Consider the following 19,883-nt stretch of genomic DNA (forward strand, 5'->3'; position numbering starts at 1 on the left):
GCCCCTCCTAATTCGTCAACTGCTGAAACATCTGCCTGGTTGAAACCGCCTCCTCGCCGAGGTCCCCAGGTGTAGGTCTTTGTGTCGCCAAAACTTTGCAAGGAAGCGAGGGCGCTGGACAAAGAGCGAGCGCGGGAGGGCGTCTGCCAGCCGTCTGGGGACGCCGGGCGGTGCGCGCTCTTCCCTGGGCTCCGCGCGGTACCCGGACGCCCGAGGTGCCCCGAGCCCAGCCTCCCTAGGCGGGGAGTGGCAGGTTCTGGCCACATCCCAGCGCCCTCGGGAGCTGAGAGAGGAACCAGGCGGGAGAAGCAAAGGCGGATGGCTGGACATTGGAGTTGACTAGGGTGGGAGGAGGCGAGCTGAGGCGCGGAGCAAAGCTGTCAAACTGCACTCAGAGCCCCGCGCGGGGCGGAGGAGGGAGGGGAGGGGAAGAGGAGGGAGGAGAAGGGAGGGGAGAGGAGGGGCGGGCAGGAGCGGAGAGGGAGCGAGCGGGCTCGCCGCGCCTGAGCAACCCCTGTCTGCCGCTGTCGCCGCCGCCGCCGCTGGCCCGCACTCGCCCGGAGCGCAGGGTGTCTGCCCCGCTGCGCGCCGCGCGCGGAGGCTCCGGCGCCCGCCGCTGCGCCCTCCAGCCCCCGCTCCTCGCGCCGGCCCGCGCGGGTCCCGGCGGGCGCGAACCCACCATGCAGCTGCAGTTCCGGAGCTGGATGCTGGCTGCGCTCACGCTGCTCGTGGTCTTCCTCATCTTCGCGGACATCTCGGAGATCGAAGAAGAAATCGGGTAAATAGCTGCGCCCAGGCCCGTGCGGAGCCCTGGCGGGATCTCTCCCACCCCGGTACTCCGCCCCCCACACCCGCTTTGTGTGCGCCGCGCCCCCCTAACGCTCAGCTGGAGAAGTGGGGGGGAGGTTTCGGCCCGGGGAGGCGGTGCCGGGGGACCGGGACGGTTTGGGGAGCGGAGGATGGGGGGCGCGGCTGCCGTGGGGTGTCCCCAAGCGGGGAGCACGGGCAGCCTCCAGCTGGCCCGCGTCAGGGAGCAGACTCGCCCACCCTACCCCCCTTCCCTAGCTTGTCCGCGGGCGCTGTCGCCGGGTCGAGGGAGGGCGCCGGGGAGTGTCTGGGGTGGGCGGAGGGGCCGAGAGTGGAGGAGGCAGGAGTTTCTTTGTCTCCAGCTCGGCCGCTTTCTCGCCTTGGCAAAGTGGGCAGGGGGCGCGCGGGGATCTCTGCGCTGGGGGAGGGGATCCCCGGGTCGGAGCGGAGGGCGGGGGCTCTGCACTGGCTCCCGGGAAGGGGAGTGTCCCCAGTACCCACGGACTGGCACACGATCCTCCCGCCGGCCCGGGAGCCCGGCGTTGGGGCGCCGGCTGGTACCGCTAGAGGCGGAGCGCTTGGGGCTGCGCTGAGACTCTCGCTGTCGCCTGGCTTTGGACGCTCAGCCAACCCCGCGGCGCCCCCTGCGCCCCCGGGTTCCCGTGCGCTCCCAGCGCCGATACCGAGACCGAGACCTTTCGAGAAAGTCTGTACCGTCGCCGGGGGGTCTTCGGGGGGCCCCCAGGCGCGCTGTCTCGCCCCGGCTTTTCTGGGATCTCTCCAGAGGTGGGGAGGGACCACGAGCCCCTGCCCTTGGCGCGGGACTTCCAGGAGTGCGCACTTGCGGCTCGGGACGCACCCGCCGTGGGTCCGGGAGGCTGAGACTCGCGCCCCGCCCGGCCACCTCCCGCACGCTCCTCGCGGTCTCTCTGCTTCAGCGCCACAAAGAGCGTCCAACCCGCGGCGGGCAGGTGGGGAGGCAGCTAGGGTTCTGAGGGGCCCTGTGGAGAGCTTCCTGGCCCAGGGCAGGGAAAAGGTGAGGTCGCCGAGTGGGCAAAAGGTCCCCTCTTCTTTGGGGCTACGGCCGAGCCGGAGCCCTACTCGAGTCTGCGCCGCGCGCGCCCCCTCCTTTGTCCCATTTGTTGCCTTCATTATCACAGCGAGTTTAGGGCCCGCTATGCCGACACGTCCCTCAAAAGGGGAATGCCAGGATCCTAAGGCCCTAAGGACCCAGACCCCAGACACGGGGGAAGCGCCCACCTCCTAGTCTCTCCTTTTCTCCCTGCCCCTTCCCATCTCAGGAACCCAAGAATTCCTTCTGTGAACTCCACAGCACTTCAAGAACCCCTCTGTCTGCCTCTTCTTCGTCCTCGGTTTCCCCAAGAGCTCCGCAAACTTTCACAAATACTGTTCAGTTAATACATGACGTGCTCCCAAGCGGAGATAGAGGAACACGCTACTTTCCGGAGCTGTTCGCTTCAAAAACCAGGGTCGGAAAGGAAATCAGGCAAGCCAAGTCTTGGGGTGATGGATGACCCGGTGGGGAGGGCCTTCCTCCCCGTTCTCCCTCTCTCCTCCCAGATGTGGGCTGGCGTGGCCCAAACCACTTGCTGACCTTGCCAGGTGAGAGGGACGGATCAGCAGCTGCCCATTGTTCTACTATAAAAACCTAAGGAGTGCTGCACTCATTCAGGCATCCCTGGCTTATCCATTCCCCAAACTTTTACTGAATAGCTTCTACATGCCAGGGACTTTTAATTTTTAAAACACAGTCAGGAAATCACTTTGCGCAGAATGCTGCACTTTCCTGCCAAATGCCTTATAGAGCCCCCACACCCCACATCAGGTTACTCCAACACTGTATCCAGGAATAAGCCAGAAGGCCTGAGCTAAGAAGGACATTTGCATATATATTTAAAACCCAGGGCTTTTCTGCTATGTGTGTGCCCCTGGAGACCTGTTTCATTGGGAGGTTCCCTGTTTAGGCTGACCCTGGGGAAAACTGTCAGACAGGTCAAATGTGTTATCTTCTGTGGCATTATCCTTCCTTCTTGGTGCCCCTGTCCTCAGGGTGACCCCTGGCTAGACCACTTGTGACCCAAGCTTGAGAATATCCTCCCACTTCAATCCCTCCCCCAGGCCGCCCCACAAGTGTTTAAGTGGAGTGGAGCCGTATCTAGGATTCGCCGTGACTGGAGGAAGAAGGACATGGAGCAGAAGACTAGAATCCCAACAGGTCTGATATCTGCTTCAAAGCCAGGTTTCAAGCTCAGTCGTGTATAGTATATAACCCTTGGAACCAGCCCATCTTCGAGTAACCAGTAGGGGCTCAGTGGTTTAAGAGCCCTGGCACAGTGGCCAGTAAGGGGCGCCAGGAGTAGGGTTCTGTCTTCCTTATCATAGTCCTTCCTGGGGGACCTGGAATCACACTGAAGACCATGGTGCTATTATACCAGGCATGCCCACCCTTCCCCAACTTGACCTCCCCTATGCTAGGGGAGATGGAAAATTACCTGCCGGAGAAGACGATGGTTCTGTAAAAGGATGGCTGTTTCTGGAAGGCAGTGAAGAGTGGGGACCTTGTGATTTTGGTAGGAAGGAAAGAAGGAAGGAAGGGGAGGTGGGGAAGGGGAAGGGGAAAGGGAAGGGGAAGGGGAAGGGAAGGGAAGGGAAGGGAAGGGAAGGGAAGGGAAGGGAAGGGAAGGGAAGGGAAGGGAAGGAAGAAGGAAGGGAGGGAGGAAGCGAGGGAGGAAGGGAGGGAAGGAAGGAAAGAGGGAAGGAAGGAAGAGAGGGAGGGAAGGAGGAAGGGAAGAGTGAAGGAAGGAAGGAAGGGGGAAAAAGGAAGGAAAAAAAGGAAGGAAAGGAAAGGAAGGAAGGAAGGAAGGAAGGAAGAGAAAAAGGAAAGAAGGAAGAGAGGGAGGGAAGGAGGAAGGGAGGAAGGGAGGGAGGGAGGGAGGAGAAAAAAAGGAAGAAAAAAAGGAAGGAAGACTTGTCTTTCTGGAGTAAATATTCAAAGGATTAAGGAATGAGAAGTGAACAAGGAAAGAGAATTGTATATGCATATCAGGTCGAAAAAACTGAGATACACTTTTCTTAAGTTCTCCATCCCCTTTCTTGTAAAATGAAGCTTCTGGTATGGTAGTCTCAGAGGTCCTGTCCTGCCCAAGTAATCGTATGGTGGGTTATGAGGGGCAGGATTTTCTTCCCGAAGCTTTTTCTGAGAGACTCGTTTCTTTTCCTTGGTGATGGTTTTCAACTTCTAACTTGCGCACTTGTGAAAATGCCTCCCTGGGGCTGGAAGAGAAAAGGAAATGTAGAAAGATGAATTCTCTGCAAAGCACTCAAAGAGCAAATTCAAATTCTACATCCAACGTTGGATGGGGCTTTGATAAAACAGCCCCCATGGATTCATGCCATGCCCCAATTTTTAGACTCAGTTGTAAGCTACAATGTTTTTCTGATTGTCCCCTGAGCTTTAGTCTTACATGTAACCCACAAGAGAGGAGCGTGAGGCATGGCTGTCTTGCCCACCATGGTGTCCCCAGAACCCAGCACACAGAGCATTCAATACACATCTATTGCACTGGCCCAGTGATGGCCATGCATGGCATCCTTGGGCAAAGCAGACACCCACACAGCCTTAGGATGGAAAGGAAGTGTGAGTTTCCCCCTAGGAAACCTCCTCCCTTTTTACAGTTAGGGTAAATTTGACCCTGAGAAGCAACTTCACCTATCCAACATCACACCCTGACCTGGTAAAGAGAGGCCAGGCCCGCACAGATCTCCATATTTGCAACCCAATCCCCTCCTCCCCAGAGGATCTCCATGAACATAAAAGAGTCTCTGGTTTCAAAGGAGGTAACTGGCAATAATAATAGTCATCGTGATAATGGTGAAGATGAAGATGATGACGATCATTAGCATTTATTGATTTACTGAGTGCTTGCTAGGAGCCAAAGGCCATTCCAAGTGCTTCATAGATGTTAATACATGTTATCCTCATGGCCACCCAGTGGTCACCTCCCACTGGCAACAAGAGCTACTATTTGTTGAGTTCTGTTGTGTCAAACATGGGCTAATTGCTTTAAAGTACCACTTCACTCAATCCTTACTGAACCTCCTTAAGCTAGGTACTTGTGGCTGTCTCCAAATTATCAATGAGGAAACTGAGGCTCAGAAAGGTTTGGTGATCAAGCAAGTGACCCTAGTTCTGTGAGAAGCCAAAGCCTGTGCCCTTTTTTTTTTTTTTAATTTTTATTTATTTTTGAGAGAGAGCGAGTGGGGGAAGGGCAGAGAAAGAAGGAGAGAGAGAGAGAGAGAGAGAGAGAATCCCAAGCAGGGTCCACACTGTCAGCACAGAGCCCCACGTGGGGCTCAACCTCAGAAACTATGAGATCAGGCCCTGAGCCAGAATCAAGAGTTGGATGCTTAACCAACTGAGCCACCCAGACACCCCACAGCCTGTGCTCTTGACCACCTTGCTAGACTGCCCTGCCCTGTGGGTTCTTTCCCCCTGTGCCAATAGTAGGGAGTGGGTCTCAGAACTTAACCCATTCCCCAGGGATCTTCCACAGGCCCAGAGATTTCCTGAGAGACTGGTCTGGCCTCAGAACCTTATAAAGAGGGAAGGTGAATAAAGAAGACTGTGGAAGCACTGAGCGCCTGTCTCCCCAAAATGCCCCATTGGTCTAGTCAAGTTCAGTAATGGCGCCATCCCCCTGGCTTGCCGGACAAGCTCCCATGCCATAGGCATGGGCATCCTAGACTCACAGCTGGGGCCTTGGCTAAAGCTTCCGGAGGGAAAACTCTCATCCCTCTGCAAATCTGATTCAGATGTCAATTGAAAGAGAATGCTGGCATCTATGTGCCATATGATTGGGCATCCAGGGGCCTGGAGCAGGGGTGATAGTAAAGATATTTAACAACGGGTCTATTGGAAGAGACATCCAACACCCTGGCCAGGGGTCCCAGTGCACCTCAGGGAGACATCAGACCATGTCTGGGGAAAGTAAAGGCAAGTTGGGGGGCAGGGGTGGGGTTCTACCTCTGGTCCTTGGCTGTGACCAGATCTGGGAGCAGGCAGCAACTGTGGCCGTCAGCCAAGAGTGAGATGAGGTGCACCTTTTGGTGGTGGATGAGTCCAGGCTGATGTGAAAGAAAACAAGCTCTCCTCTTTGAACATTTGAAGTGCAGGCACTTTGTAAGAAGCATACATATTTGCTCAAGATGATACAATCTTTTTTTTTCATTCTTTCTTTTTTTTTTTTTGGAAGAAGCTCATTCTTCTCCCCAGTCATGGTGTACTTCCCTCACCTCGTGTAGAAATATGACTGGAGGGTAAAATAAGAGAGAAAGCTCTGGTTTTTAAGTCACTTGCTCCAAGTCCTCTTGCCAACTGTTCCTAGCATCAAATTTAAATTGTAAATACAGATCCGTCTTAGAAACCAATTCACCACTCAGGGCCTCTTTCCCCTTATAAAGCAGGGTTGCTAGGTTTTTAAAAATTATTTAGGTTTTACAAATTGGGGATGTTGTGAGTTGCCAATTATAAATACTTCTCAGAGAGAGTGGAATTCCAGAAGGGCTCTCATGGCTTTTAGCACGGTGTACAAGGTAATACATAATCTGGCCCCTGCCTCCTGTTTCAGCCTCCCTGGGTTCCAGCCATTCTGTTTTGCTTACAATTTCCCGGGATGAGCCATGCCTCCATGCCTCCATGCTTTTGCACATGTTCTTTCTCCTTTCTGGAAAAGCCTTCTTGCACATCCTAGCCCTCCTGAGTCCCACCCCACCCTATCCTTCCTTCCCCTGCCTCCGCTTTCAAGGCTGAGGTCTGGTATCAGTTCCTTTGTAAAGCATTTCCAGACCCCAGACCCTCCTTGAACAGTCCGCGGTAGCTGCCCTTCCTGTGTGTTCCCTTAGCATGCTGTCATGCCAGTATCCACGCCAATGAAGACTCGATTCTGTTTTAGTTCTCCCTGCCCCCAGGCCCCTGGTGATAAGCATATGATCTAGTGCATAAAGCCCATAATATATTTTTTTGGATGAGCAAGTTCAGGCCTAGGACATGGCGAAAATAAGCTTTCAGTCTTTCTGCCCCCAAAGGTCTATACTAGTCTAACAACAAGTAAACACCCTCCACTTAGTCAGAAGGTCCTGCTTTTTCCGCCATATGCATCCAACATGGAGAGCACAGCCCTGTTAAGGGCATTGTTCATCATCTTAGAATGTTGGAGGCGGGCCAATGGAAAAGCCTTTCTAGTTTGTAAAAGAAGGAGACCTGGTGGTATGTTCAGAACTGCCAGTTCAGATAAAAACCATAGCTGTAGAGACCCACCTCCAAGCCTCTGTTTAGCTCTTTATCCTCCACTGAGCCCCTTCCAGCCCTGCCACTGCCCAGAGTGCCAGTGCCCCCAGACGTCGTCCTTTTGCCCGGAGAGAAAGTGCCAGCCCTTGTGCACCTGTATCACCTTAATGCTTCCATACGGGTGCTAAGAGCAGACTTCACTTAGAGCCAACTATTTCCTTCCAAGGGCTGATCCCCAGAGAGGATGCTGGAAGTTGCATGTTTGCAACATTGAGAGGGTAAGAGACGTGAGGTCAGGTCAATGTGTGTGATCTCCAAGACTTTTGTTATTAAGCATTTTTAACTGGTGTTCTGATTTTCAAACACTGAGCAAACCAGGGAATCGTGATGGATGGGTCAAGATTTGTGGCAGCTGTGTGGACCCTAGAGAAGCTCCAGAGATTCTGGAGGAAGTTCTGGAGACAGATGGAAAGACAGAATGAACATAAATGCCATGGTGGGGGGAGGGGGGGGCGCAGGAGGGGTGGACATATCAGGTGGCCATCTCCTACCAGGGGATGGGGTAGGTCCATTTGTCCAAGAGAAGCCCCAGGGTGAGACACTTGGGTGCCATCTGGGTCCAGGAAAACTGTCTCCTGTGTCTGAAGGACTGCCGGTCTGGGGCTTCTCCTTAAGTGTTGAGATTACTCACTCTCCTGGGTGGCAGCTGGGTTGGTTTTAAATTCTCCCCAGTCGCCTGCAATTCGTCACCAGGCTAGGAAGCTGCCCGGTGTCCTGACGGGACCTGTTTGTCCCCGCGTTTTCTCGGCTTCAGCTGTCACAGACTTTTCACAGTGGCAAGGGGAACTGCTCCATCTGGGGAGAGAGCAGTGGCTGTGACGAGACATGTATCCTGGTGACATGCCAGCAGGAGCGGCCCTTCCGGACACTTGTCCACTTGGAATCCTGATTCGCTGCTCTTGGAAATCCAGCGTCCGCCTTGCGGGGTGGGTGTGGGTGTGAGGTCCTAAATTGCTTTGCTCTGCAAACAAGGAGGCTCTTGCTTTGACCCAGACTTTCCCCGAACACTTTTGTGTTCTTATTGGAGGAACATGGAGGCCCTCAGCCCTGCCTGTAGCCCCTTTTTGAGGCTTAAAGTTTTTCCTTCCCCTCTAGCCTCTTAGTCAATGACTAGGGGGTCGAAATGATCCTTAGATCAGTGGTCCTGAAGGCTGATCTGCAGACGGGCAGTGATCTGAAAGGGAGAAGAGAAAGAAAAAAGAGAAAAAGCACAATGCATCCATGACAGTTATGTTCTTTTCAAGTTGCTCATCACCATTGCTGACAATGACTCTTCTTTGTTCAGAGATGACGTCCTTTCTTCTTTGGGGGTATTCCTCCCTGAAAGAGGGTGTCAGTAGATAGTGATTGTGACAGTCTTCCTTAGCCAAAGAGGTTGATAACCCTATGACTCCCCAAGTCCCAATCTGGGGGAAACATTACCCGTCCCTGAAATCAAACATACTGGGGTCCGAGTTTGCCTTGAAAGGTAAAGGGAGGTGGTTGCTTCTGGAAGCATGGCTTCACTACTCACACATCTTTTCTGCTCAGAGGCTGAAGCCAACAGAGAATAACGCATCACCTGTGGGTGTCTGCTCTGCGCTGAATGATACTCTAGACCCATGAGCCTTCTTCACCCCTGTAGCCTTCCCAGAAGTCCTGTGAGGGCTGTGTTACTGCCTCATCCACAGATGAGGAAACTGAGGCACAGAGCAGTTAACCAACTTGGCCAAAGTCACACAGCCAGTAAGCTGTGCAGAGCTGGGATTTGAACCCAGGCTCCAGGAAACAAGGAGAACTATCCAGAAACGATGTGCTAAATAGCATCCAGTAGGGAAGCAGGCATGCTCCTGCTCCAAAGGCTAAAGCTGGGAAACACAAAGGTCTGTGGGAAGCACCAGTGCCAAAAGAGACCCGCGGGGCGGCGGGCCAGTGCCAAGGCCGGGACAGCATCCTGCAGCCTAAGGACCACTGCCGCGTCGAATCACCCTGTGGCACAACGGTGCTTCCGCTCTGCCTTCCGTCTTTCTGCCTCCCCCAGCCACCTGCTTGCCCCGCCGAGTCTCATCACATCGGCTCTGGAGCACGGCATTTGTTTGCCTGTCTCATTACCAGACAGACAGATACACACTGAAGGAAGAGAGAAACAACACAAATGATTAAGGCCTGGAGCAATTTTCTTCTGGGGAAAGACAGAAGGGCTGGGGCTTTCAGCTTCCTCAGGCCGGGCGGTGGGGGGGAGGCTGGCGAGAAAGGAAGGAAGCTGCCAGGGAAGGGGACAGGCTTCTGCCGGGAGGAGGTACCCACCCAAGGAGCCCCCGTGGCCTGGGGGCTGCCTCTGGGCCCCCGTTCTGCCAAGAGCCCCACGGGTCACCCGCTGAAGCCTCACAACCACCCTCTTTGCCCATTTGCAGAGGAGGAAGTGGAGGCCCGGAGAGGTTCCAGGATTTACTAAGGTCCCGCAGGTGGGGAAAGTGAGGAGCTGGGGTTCCAGGCCGGTTTGCCTGATTCCACGGCCCACGCAGGCTGTAGCCGCTTTTGTGCACGGCAACTACAAGGCGGCTGGTCCTGGTCTTCCAGCTCCCGAGGCTTCCTCTGTACACTCTGTGCCACACAGTTTGTACAGGGGACTGGGGACATCTGACACTGCACACTAGACTCCCGGCAGGGGAGGTGAGCCTCCGAAACGCAGCGATGGCCTTTGCCCTTGGGCGCACCATTTCGGCAGATGCTGGGGGAAGGGGCAGCCGCGCTCAGACTCTGCCCGGTGAGGCGTGGGTGTGTGTCGCTAGTTACCCATCTCCGATTTCAAGAACAAGAACATTGGCTGCACTCGAAGGAGCGATACCCAGGATTAAATCACACCTTCTCTCTCAGTAAATGCCACCGTGGCTTAAATAATGAAGGGAGGAGGCAGAAGATATCCAGAGAAAATGAGTTGGTAAATTCATCAGGCCAGTGGCTTTCATTTGCCGTTCTCCTGTGAGAAGCAAATCCTCTCCCATTGAACCTCTGCAGTTCCCAAAATTTGGGAGTTGGTGCTAAGAGGACCCTGGGTGATGTCTGACTATACCCTGATGGGTAGATTTAGTTCCAAGGAGAAGCAAAGAGAAGGGCAAGAGAGAAACCTGCAATGGTGCCTCTATCCCGGCCCTGGGCAGGATGCCTCTTGTGCTGCTGTGCATGAGGACGGCATGCTGACAAACTGCCTTGCATGGGCCCGCGTGGTCCAGCCTTGGGGGTGGAACCAGCCAAAGCGCCATGCCCCTTCTCCAGCCTGCCTGGTGCTGCCCACCAAAGTTCCAACCTCTAGCAGTGTCAGAATAACTCATTTAGGTCTTCCCTGTAAATTTCTCTCAGCTGCCAACCTGAGGGTTACTGTGGGAACATTGAGGCTCTGGTCTCTTGAGAAATACTTACTGCCTGTGTGACCGCAGGCGGGTGCCCTCACCTCTCTGAGCTCCACTTTCCTAATCTAAATAATGGGGTCAATAATATCCAACTCACCGTGTTCTGAGGATTAAATAAAACACGGACTATGGGAATGAAAAATAGTACAGCCGTTATGGAACTCAGGACGGTGGTTCCTCAAAAAACTAAAAATAGAATTATCGTACGATCCAGCAATTCCACGTCTGGGCGTCTACCCCAAAGAATTGAAAGCAGGGGCCTGGACAGGTATTTTATATTCCTATGTTCACAGCAGTATTATTTACGGTGGCCAAAAAATGTCCATGGGTGGATGATAGGATAAGTAAAATGTGGCATATACGTACAACGGGATATTACTCAACCTTAAAAAGGAAGGAAACAACGTGGATGAGCTTTGAGGACATGATGCTCAATGAAATAAGCCAGTCACAAAAAGACAAATAGTGTATGATTCCACTTACAGGAGGGGCCTAGAGTCGTCAAATACATCCAGACAGGAAGTAGCAAGGTGGTGGCCTGGGGCTGGGGGAGGAGGGAGCTCCTATTTAATGGGTACAGAGTTTCAGTTTTGCAAGACGAGGAGAACTCTGGAGACTGGTTTTACAACCACGAGAATGTACTTAGCGCTACTGAACTGTGCAGTTAAAAATGGTTAAGAAGGTGAATTTTATGTTATGCGCACTTTTACCACAATTAAAAACACACATACAGATGCGAGCCGCCGAAAAAGTGTCTGGCAGGTGCTCAACACCCATTGATTTATTTTAGGAGGGTAGTTACGATATTAACCGAGCAACATCAATGGGAACGTGCTTTAGTTCAAAAAATAATATAGTGACCAAAAGCGTGGTGCGGAGGAAGTAGAGGGCGAAAAAGAAGAAGGGACGTAGACGTAGATTTACAGAAATACAAACCGGTGTTTGTTATATTTGGACACACTTGCTGCAGGTGAGCAAATACCCAACACCTGGGATTTAGGATTGTGGAAAGTGCAAACGCATAATTTTTGTGTGTGTGGCGTTCTGTAAATACTTGTTGGTCTGCCTGCCTGTCTCCATTCAGTGGAGGAGCCCATGAGGTCTCGTAAAAGCCCAAGCCACATGTAAGGCGCCAAATGGTGGGGGAAGACCGTAGGGCGGTGCACAGCCAACTCATCCTCCCTAGCAGAACTAGGTCCCTAGCTGCCCCTTTCCTTACCACCTGCATTGGGGTCGCCTGGTCTAGTGTTTGGGGGTCAACAGTGAATCTGGAAACAGAAAAGAGCCCCCACATGCTAATGCCCAGAGATTTGGCTCTTTCTGGCCTAGGAAGGGCTGAGATACAGCTGTCTCGTCCCTTTCAGGCTCAGGCCACATGGTTCCCATAGCACAAGAGGAATGAGCAAGTGCTGTGGGTGGATTCCAGGGACGGGAAGTGCCAGCGCTGTGGCTCAACATCACATGAGGATGTAAGAACACACACACATTGCTAGCCCCACCCCGGAGGTTCTGACTCAGCAGGTCCCGAGTGGGGTCTGAGAATCCAAATCTCGAACAAGTCCCAAGGACCCTTGGTCCTTCCAGGCACCATCCTTTGAGAACCACTGGGCTAGAGGCTTGTCACTCAAAGGGCAGTCCTCAGACCAGCCACATGGCATCCTCTGGAGTTTTGGTGAAAATGAAAAATCTCAGGCCTCACCCCAGGCCCAGACTTAATGAAATGGAATCTGCATTGTAACAAGACCCCGGGTAACTTGTGTATACACTCCCTCCATTGGTGGGAATAGTTGGTTTCTGCAGAGTCCCAGCCCAAGGCAGTGATGTAGGCCCATGAGACAAGGGGAAACCTGTCTGAGGATCCCTGTTACCCATCACAAAGTTGGCCTAGAATTATGTTCAAATGGATGTCAAAAGACATTAATCATAATTATAGCCACTTGCTGGATGCCTGTGTATGCACCGGGAGCCTTTCATACATTGTTTCACACATGGATTATAAAGCCCCTGCAAAACCCACTTTATGGAGAGGTAAACTGAGACTGAGATAAAGTAACTACTTACTAAACACAAAAAAAAGAACTGAATTTTCTCAAGGTCTAGCTGGCCATTTCCCAGGTGCTGGCAATTTAGCCCTAGAGATTAACCTGCTTCTCTCTCTTTGACCATCCCCCAGATGAGGCGAGGCAAGGCAAGGAGAGGAGAAATCCTAATCAAGTATTTAACTGACTTACTAAATCAGTTTTTAAGGAGGCTGCGGCCGGTCTGTACCAGAAACAACTTTGACCCAGGCCTAGAGCACGTGATTGAAATTTCTGGAGAAGCTGGACAGCAGAGCACTCCTCGACTGGATCATTAGGCCCCCTCATGACTTGACTGAGAGGTGGTCATTCACACAGCAAATGGCACTCCCTTTATAGTTGGCATATACAATAACACTCCCCTAGAGTTCTTGGGGTTCCCGAGTGTTTTTGGTGACCTGCCCAGCCTACAGTCTCATTCCAAACTGTGCTCTGTTCTGGAAAGCAGAAGATTTGAGGGAGGAGGCCTCTGGGGGCGATCTAAGACAAGTATAATGGAGCCCTTTAGAACCAACCTGCTCCTTCAGGTAAAGACAGCCTCTGGGCAGGTCGGTAGCAGAGAATTTAACTGTGTTTATTTTTGCCGTTACTTTCTACTCGGGGCAAGGGATATTGGTATTCTATTTATGGCAGTGATATAAAGATTCCTTTTGTGATAAATTCATTTAAATTTTTAAGCGAGTCATTGCAAAGTAAAGTATTAAGTCAATAATGTGGAGCTGGCAGAACACGTGAAGGTGGGTCCAGGAAACCATTGACGTCTATGCAGTGACCACGTGCTAGCCTTTCTTCTTCCCCCTGGTCACTATCTGCCCCTTTGGTAGCAAACCTTCGACAACTCCTTGCAAAATTCCTGTAGAGAAGAAGTGAGTTTCATCTTCCCAGAAAAGTACCTAGTGACAGATACATTTTCTCACTGTACCTGGGAAACTGCCCAGCGTGCAGATAAGGAATGGTCCGATGAAACAATCTTGTGAATGACTCAAAAGACAAGGACAATTTCGACTCGAGAGACCTCCCCACCCCCAGCAATGCCACTAGGTTAGACCCCTATCTTGCCGTCTGAGGGCATGCTCTCCTGCTTTTTTGCACAATCCCTTGGGCTTTATGAGTCTTGTGTGTCTTGCATGGTATCTTTCTTGCCTGCTAGACGGTAGCCCGAGGAAGGCTGGGACCATTTCAGACCTGGGCTCCATGGTACTTCCAGCTCCCTGCAGGGTGCCTGGCAGAGAGTAAGTGCTGGGTTGGAGAAACAAAGAAGGAAAGGAGGGAATTAGCTCCTTGGGGTTCAGAAAGGCCCCTGCCATCGACATCCTGAGATCATGTATATGTTTCTCTCCATGGCCAGAGGTGAGAAATGTATTGAGTTATATGAGCCCCTGCCATAGAACTGTCTTCTGTGAAACCCTTAGAGTTCTACCTTATTTATAGATGAAGCCCCACTTTCCTTCTTCCTGATTGCATGAAGAAAGACCAGCCCCCTGCTAAAGTATTCCTTGCAGGGTAATTCACGGTTCTATACCGGCTCCGTGGCCTGGTACACAGAAGCCAGAGGACTGGAGGGATGTGGCCAGAATCGGGAATCAGACAGGCTGGCTCCTGGCAGGCTGAGATTAAGCTGATAAAGAAGGAGATTAATAAGGGTCTGCAACCTCTTCCATCCTGCAGCATCAAGGAGGGTTTTTAAATCAATGCTGGTCCGACTGGCTTAATGGTACCTAATCTTGCCTTTTGAAGCTGGAACATTTGGGAGTTGAGATCAATTGAGAGAAAATAAAGTAAAACGTGTTGACTTTTGGATTTCTTAGTCTTCATCAGAGTCCCATTGTGTAGCGTTGTTTTTATTTTCTGTCTTGGAAACAGGCGGAGATTAGCCGCAGAGAGGGTCGTTCAGCCTGGACGAGGCAGTGGTCTGTTTACTTTTGTTCTTACTGTTTTCATCTGCCACAAGATGATCTCCGTGAGGGAAGGATCCGTTTCTGTCCGGTTCACCAGTGTGTCTCAAGTGCAGGGCACACGGTACAGGCTCGAGTGTCAGTTTCTCACATGCAACATTTCAGTGTAACCAGGGCATGCTATGCGCCACGGGCCAGTCTGCTGGAAAAGTCCATCTGCTCCCGATGCGGGGCCGGGGCAGAAACAGCAGCCTTACTAGGCGTTCACGGTGCCCCTGGAGAAAAGCCCCGGGAGGCTCCTTGGTGCCTACTTTTCTGTGACAGTGACCATGAGCTCCGTGCAGCCATCACAAAGCTGTGTGAGTAAAATGCATCCGACTCAGTGTATACAGGTGCTCACAAGCCCTCTGTTGGATGCTGGCACCGTGCAAAGCTGAACCCAGTAACAGAGAAAGGACTCAAGGCGTTTGTGGTGTGACGGGGCAGAGAATCCTTAGGGGTTGATGACAGGCGTGTCTGGAGTGAGCAACAATTTGGAGACAGGGCTTTGGTTGTGGATCCACCACCACCGGGCTGTTACCTTAACGGCAGGCCCTAAGCTTTCTGGGCCTCAGTTTCCCCATCTGTACAATGAACATTCGATGAACTCACACATCACAACTGGGTGCCTCCCTGGATGAGCTTCCCTGCTGGATGGAGTCCAGACTCCCTGGAAATAGCAAATCCTTTTGCTATGCCTCTGAATTCCTTGCCCTGAAATTTTAGAGCGGGGCAGTAATAGGTGCTGGTCTATTTTCACCCACCATCTGCTCTACATTAAATAGAATAAAAAGGCCACTGTCAGAGCGGGCAAGCTAACACACTGAGCACCTGCCACACGCGAGGCATTGCAGTAGACACTTATACATCTCAACGAAGCGCCTTGATAAACTTGCAAGAGAGGTGCAGCAGCATTGTTGTTTCCCACCTTCCAGCACCACTTGGAGACTCGTTCTATTACGGCAGGATTGGCGTTCCAGATAAATTATGCTCAATATTCCATGTTTCAGAAAAGCGCCTGAGTGTGTGTAATAAAATACGAAAAAGCTATTATCGAACATAGCTAGGTTGGCGGATTTGAAAAGCCTTCTTCCTTTGGTTTTCAGGAAGATTCATCGTCACCAACCAATCTCTCGGGTGTGCAACGGCAGAGCCTGTCCTCAGCAGTGAGCCCTGCCTTGTAATAAAAATGAAAGTGACATTATTATGCTAACGGTACTGATGATTCGTACTATAGGAGTTCCAAAGAGGGAGTCCCCACCAAGGGCTGGGGACAAGGTAGACATTTTCTAGAGGAGACAGGATCAGGGTGGGACTTACAGGAAGGTTCCAAGGACTTAGCTGGAAAAAAAAATGAAGGTGGTGATCCAGATGGGGAAAATGGCCCAAGGCAAAGAAGGTATGAGTGACAGCAAGGGGCTTGGCTGGAGTGAAGGCTTCTGGGTGCCTGGAGGTGGAGGGAAATATGCCAGGTCAGAGGGTTCAGAGCCAAGCTGTCTGTGCTGAGGAACTCACACTTGGTTCTTTGGGGAGTCACTTCAGGTTAAGCTGGGGTCCAAAGACCTCTAAAGAGTCTGTGATGGATCTCAGGAGATCTGTGAACCTCCTGAAATTGTAGGCATTTTTCTGGGCAAAGGATACATGTATTTTAAAGGATTCTCAAAGGGATCCACAAAACTGAAGACAAGATGCTATGGACAGTGGGGACCCCTGAAAGGTTTTGAACAGGAGTGTGCAGAGAATATGTGAGTTGCTCAGAAGGGGACAGGCTGGGGAGACCAGTCAGGTCATCTACAGGAGCAGCTTGGAGGGTGTGGGGTGTGGTCATGTCAATGGAAAGGAAGACAGAGTTAGGGCATCTTGGTACAGAGAAGAAGTGACAGCACTTTGGGGACCATCAGTGGTGGCCGGGACAATGGCTTGGTCTTAAACATCATGGTTTTAACAAGATGGAGTGTATCTATGTGGGAATGAAGACATTTAAAAATAACTGAATCACCAATTATTGGAGCACAGGGACAAAAGGCCAGGTGGTCCATTCTCCCTTATGTTTCAAGTATGGCCACAAAGGCGCTGAGATGGTGAGAGATTGTCCGTGGTCACCGAGATGGTGAGCAACAGGGGACCAATCCATGAGAGAATTATATTCAGGAGGGAGGTCATGGAAGATGGAGATGGAAATTGGAAGCCATTTGTAGGGAGACGTTGACTGAAGCCACGAGTAGAGATGAAATCCCTAAAGTAGCAGAGACCCTAGGATTAAGCCTTGGCCATTGCCCTCATTTAGAGGGTGGGAAGGAGAGGCCAAGACAGCAAAGGCCATGGAGAAGGATGGGCAGAAAGATGAGAGGGGAACCAAAGGAAAGGCAGTGAGCAAGAGAGGGGAGTGCTCCTGGCAGGAGGACCACAGGAATGAGTGTCTCGGCTGTTGTCAGGCCCCTGGTGACCTGTGAGACAATGATGAGGTGGAAGGAGAGTTCGAATCACGGGAATCTACCCCCAAAACCAACAGCACACTGTACGCACTGTATGTCAGCCAATTTGACAATAAATTATATTATATTCAAAACAAAACAAAACAAAAAGAGGTCCCTGATCAAAGGAGCAGTGATCACAGTCTGGCCGTGCCAGAGGTTTGAGAAGGAAGCAGAAGCAGGTCAGGGGCGGGGAGACCAGGCAGGAGGACACTATTTTACAAAGGGAAGAATGCGTTTGTAAAAATAAGGCAGAGAAACCAGGAGTGGAAGGAGGAACGGGAGGTTCTACGATAAAGCCACAATGTTGAGGTGAAAACAGGCCCGGTATCAGAGGTGGGGAGGAGGAGGGGGGTGGGAATGAAGGTTCAGAGACCATATTCTGGAGTGGGGAGGGTCCAGAAACATGAATTTTAAAGGAGAGAAGGGGCGCCTGGGCGGCTCAGTCGGTTAAGCGTCCGACTTCGGCTCAGGTCATGATCTCGCGGTCCGTGAGTTCGAGCCCCGCGTCGGGCTCTGTGCTGATGGCTCAGAGCCTGGAGCCTGTTTCAGATTCTGTGTCTCCCTCTCTCTCTGCCCCTCCCCCACTCGCATTCTGCCTCTCTCTCTCTCTCTCTCTCTCAAAAATAAATAAAGATTTAAAAAAAATTAAAGGAGGGAAGATTTGGGATCCACTGACCCATCAGGAGCTTCTTGCCTGCGTGCTCTGGCCTCAGCTGACCCCTCTGCCTGGGGCTCTTCCCACAGTCCTTGGCAAGGCTGGCTCCTCATCAGATTCTAGGATTCTGACAAAATGCGGCTCCTTCAACAGCTCTTCCCCAACCACTGCCGAGTCGCCCCCCAGTCCACAGGCTCACCACTCCCCCTGTTTTGTTCTCAGGGCCACTCTTCCTTTGCTGGGGCATTTGCTTTCCTCGGGTGTGTATGTGTGCAATTCCCATCTCCAAATGGAGATGCTAAGCACCTTCAAACGGGGAGCTCCCTGTCTATCCCCACTGTGCCCCCAGGGCCCAGCTCAGGAGCCTGTCACATAGTAGGTGTTCAGTAACTGCATGCTCATTGGCACAAAATGACAGGAAGGCAGAGGAATTCAGCTGTGACCAACCTCTCCTCTCTGAAAAGTTTTAACAAGAACAATAATAAAATAAAACAAAGCATCTGCCAAGCTGTTTGTATGTATTCACCATCTCAGTGACTCTTCAGAGTTTACTCCCTTGAAGGAGTGAGGAGGCTCAGTCTTAAATACTCTGATTGTGAAGGCGGAGCTAGGGAATCACCCTAAAGCCTGTGTTCTTTTGCTATTCATTTTTTGACAGCATTGGATCAAAGACGCCTTTCTGTCAAAAAAAAAAAAAAAAAATGCCAGGCGGTGGTAGGTGCCCTGTCCCCATTCCTCCCCATTCCAAACATGCCATACAAAACCCTTCACATGCCGGGGTGTTTTACCAGAGCATGAAAAGGGTTACATTCCCCATCCACTTGTCAGTCCGCTCTGGTCACATGGAGAGGAATTCTCTTTGCCTGTGGATTATTCTCAACTCCAGGGAGGGGCAGACTAGCCCCTCCCCCTCCACTTCACCCTAGCTTCTTCCCTGGCATATTCCATGGGAATTTGGTGGCAGGAGAAGTGGGGAGAGGGTAGTGCTCTCAAGCAGCCCCAGTACAAAGCCCAAAATTGTACCCTGAACCACTGTTCCCAGAGCACCATGCACAGCCACCAGCCCAGACGCTGGAGGCAGACAGGCCTGTGACTGTGATGCTCCCAGGCCCCAATCTCCCCCTCTGGAAGTCTGGACTGAGGCTCAGGGCAAGAGGAAAAGCAAAGGAGGGGCTAGTTTCTAGTGCAGCGTTGCACCTCTCATTTGTGCATATTCACAACAGACACCAGGCACAGCCTGAACTCCCTGAAAAGCTGCTAGAAACATTCCATGCATGAGGGCCAAAGCCTTCTAGAATGAAAGGGTAGGAATCCAGTCGGATGGACAGTCCCAGACCCCTGCGCGCACACCCGTTATAGGACTTGGCTTCATGCTTCCTCCTCTCCACTCTGCCCAGTGACGTTTTTTGGGCATCTGTCTGGAGTCAGGTGTAGTGTCCCAGGTACAACGACTGCCTGGCCCTGCTCTCTGGATTCTCTTCTGGGTTTGTTCCGGTCACACTAAGCCCCAGTTTGGACTCCACTCAGGCTTTGCCAGGCTTTACCTGCCCCCTCACCCCAGCCCCTTACACCACGTTCCTGATTTGGAGACAATCTGTCAGACAAAGCCGGGTTCAGATCCTGCCTCCAGCCCCTCCTTGCCGTAAATCCTTGGATTTAATGCTTACCGTCTCTAACTGAATGGGAATACTAAAAATGTCCAGCTCACAGGGCTGTGATAGAGATGGAAGGAGAAAATCCTCAGCGAGGGCGTGGCCGGTGAGTGCTGCATGCTAGGTGCCCAGCAGTAGTAACTCTGCGTGGTCCCTCCTCTGGGCTCTGTCCACCCACACAAAGTTCTTCTTAAGCCCCCATGCAGACACCTGTTTCTAGATCGACCTGACACACCCTCTGTTGCCACCATCCTCCCTACGCCTATCCCTACCCCACCCCCACCTGCTACAAGCTTCAGTGATCTTTGTTGAGTGGACTCATTTTTCCATGCCCTAACTCAGCATGGCTGGAGGTCGTGTTTTCCACCCTGAGCACCATCTCTGGGCTTTTCTCTAAGGCAATCAAGAGTGGGCTCACAGAGAGGACCGAAGGAGCAGAACCCCACCACGATCCCTCCCTAGAGCCCCAGACTCCTGCAGAACACAGGGCGGGGTTGACGATGGAGGCCACGACTGTCACCTGA

The 19,883-nt window shown here is 52.1% G+C and overlaps 1 protein-coding gene across 1 annotated transcript in view; it reads left to right on the forward strand.

Annotated features, from left to right (window-relative positions):
• Positions 1-490: 490 nt before the first annotated feature.
• The window catches only part of ST8SIA2 (ST8 alpha-N-acetyl-neuraminide alpha-2,8-sialyltransferase 2), a 67,302-nt gene continuing 47,909 nt past the window's right edge, over positions 491-19,883 (forward strand). The window contains exon 1 of the mRNA XM_027067980.2: positions 491-778. Within this exon, the coding sequence (XP_026923781.1) occupies positions 681-778 (98 nt within the window). The 5' untranslated portion in view covers positions 491-680. The remainder of the gene's footprint in view (positions 779-19,883) is intronic.

Source organism: Acinonyx jubatus, chromosome B3 (assembly GCF_027475565.1).
Source record: "Acinonyx jubatus isolate Ajub_Pintada_27869175 chromosome B3, VMU_Ajub_asm_v1.0, whole genome shotgun sequence".
Lineage (NCBI taxonomy): Eukaryota > Metazoa > Chordata > Mammalia > Carnivora > Felidae > Acinonyx > Acinonyx jubatus.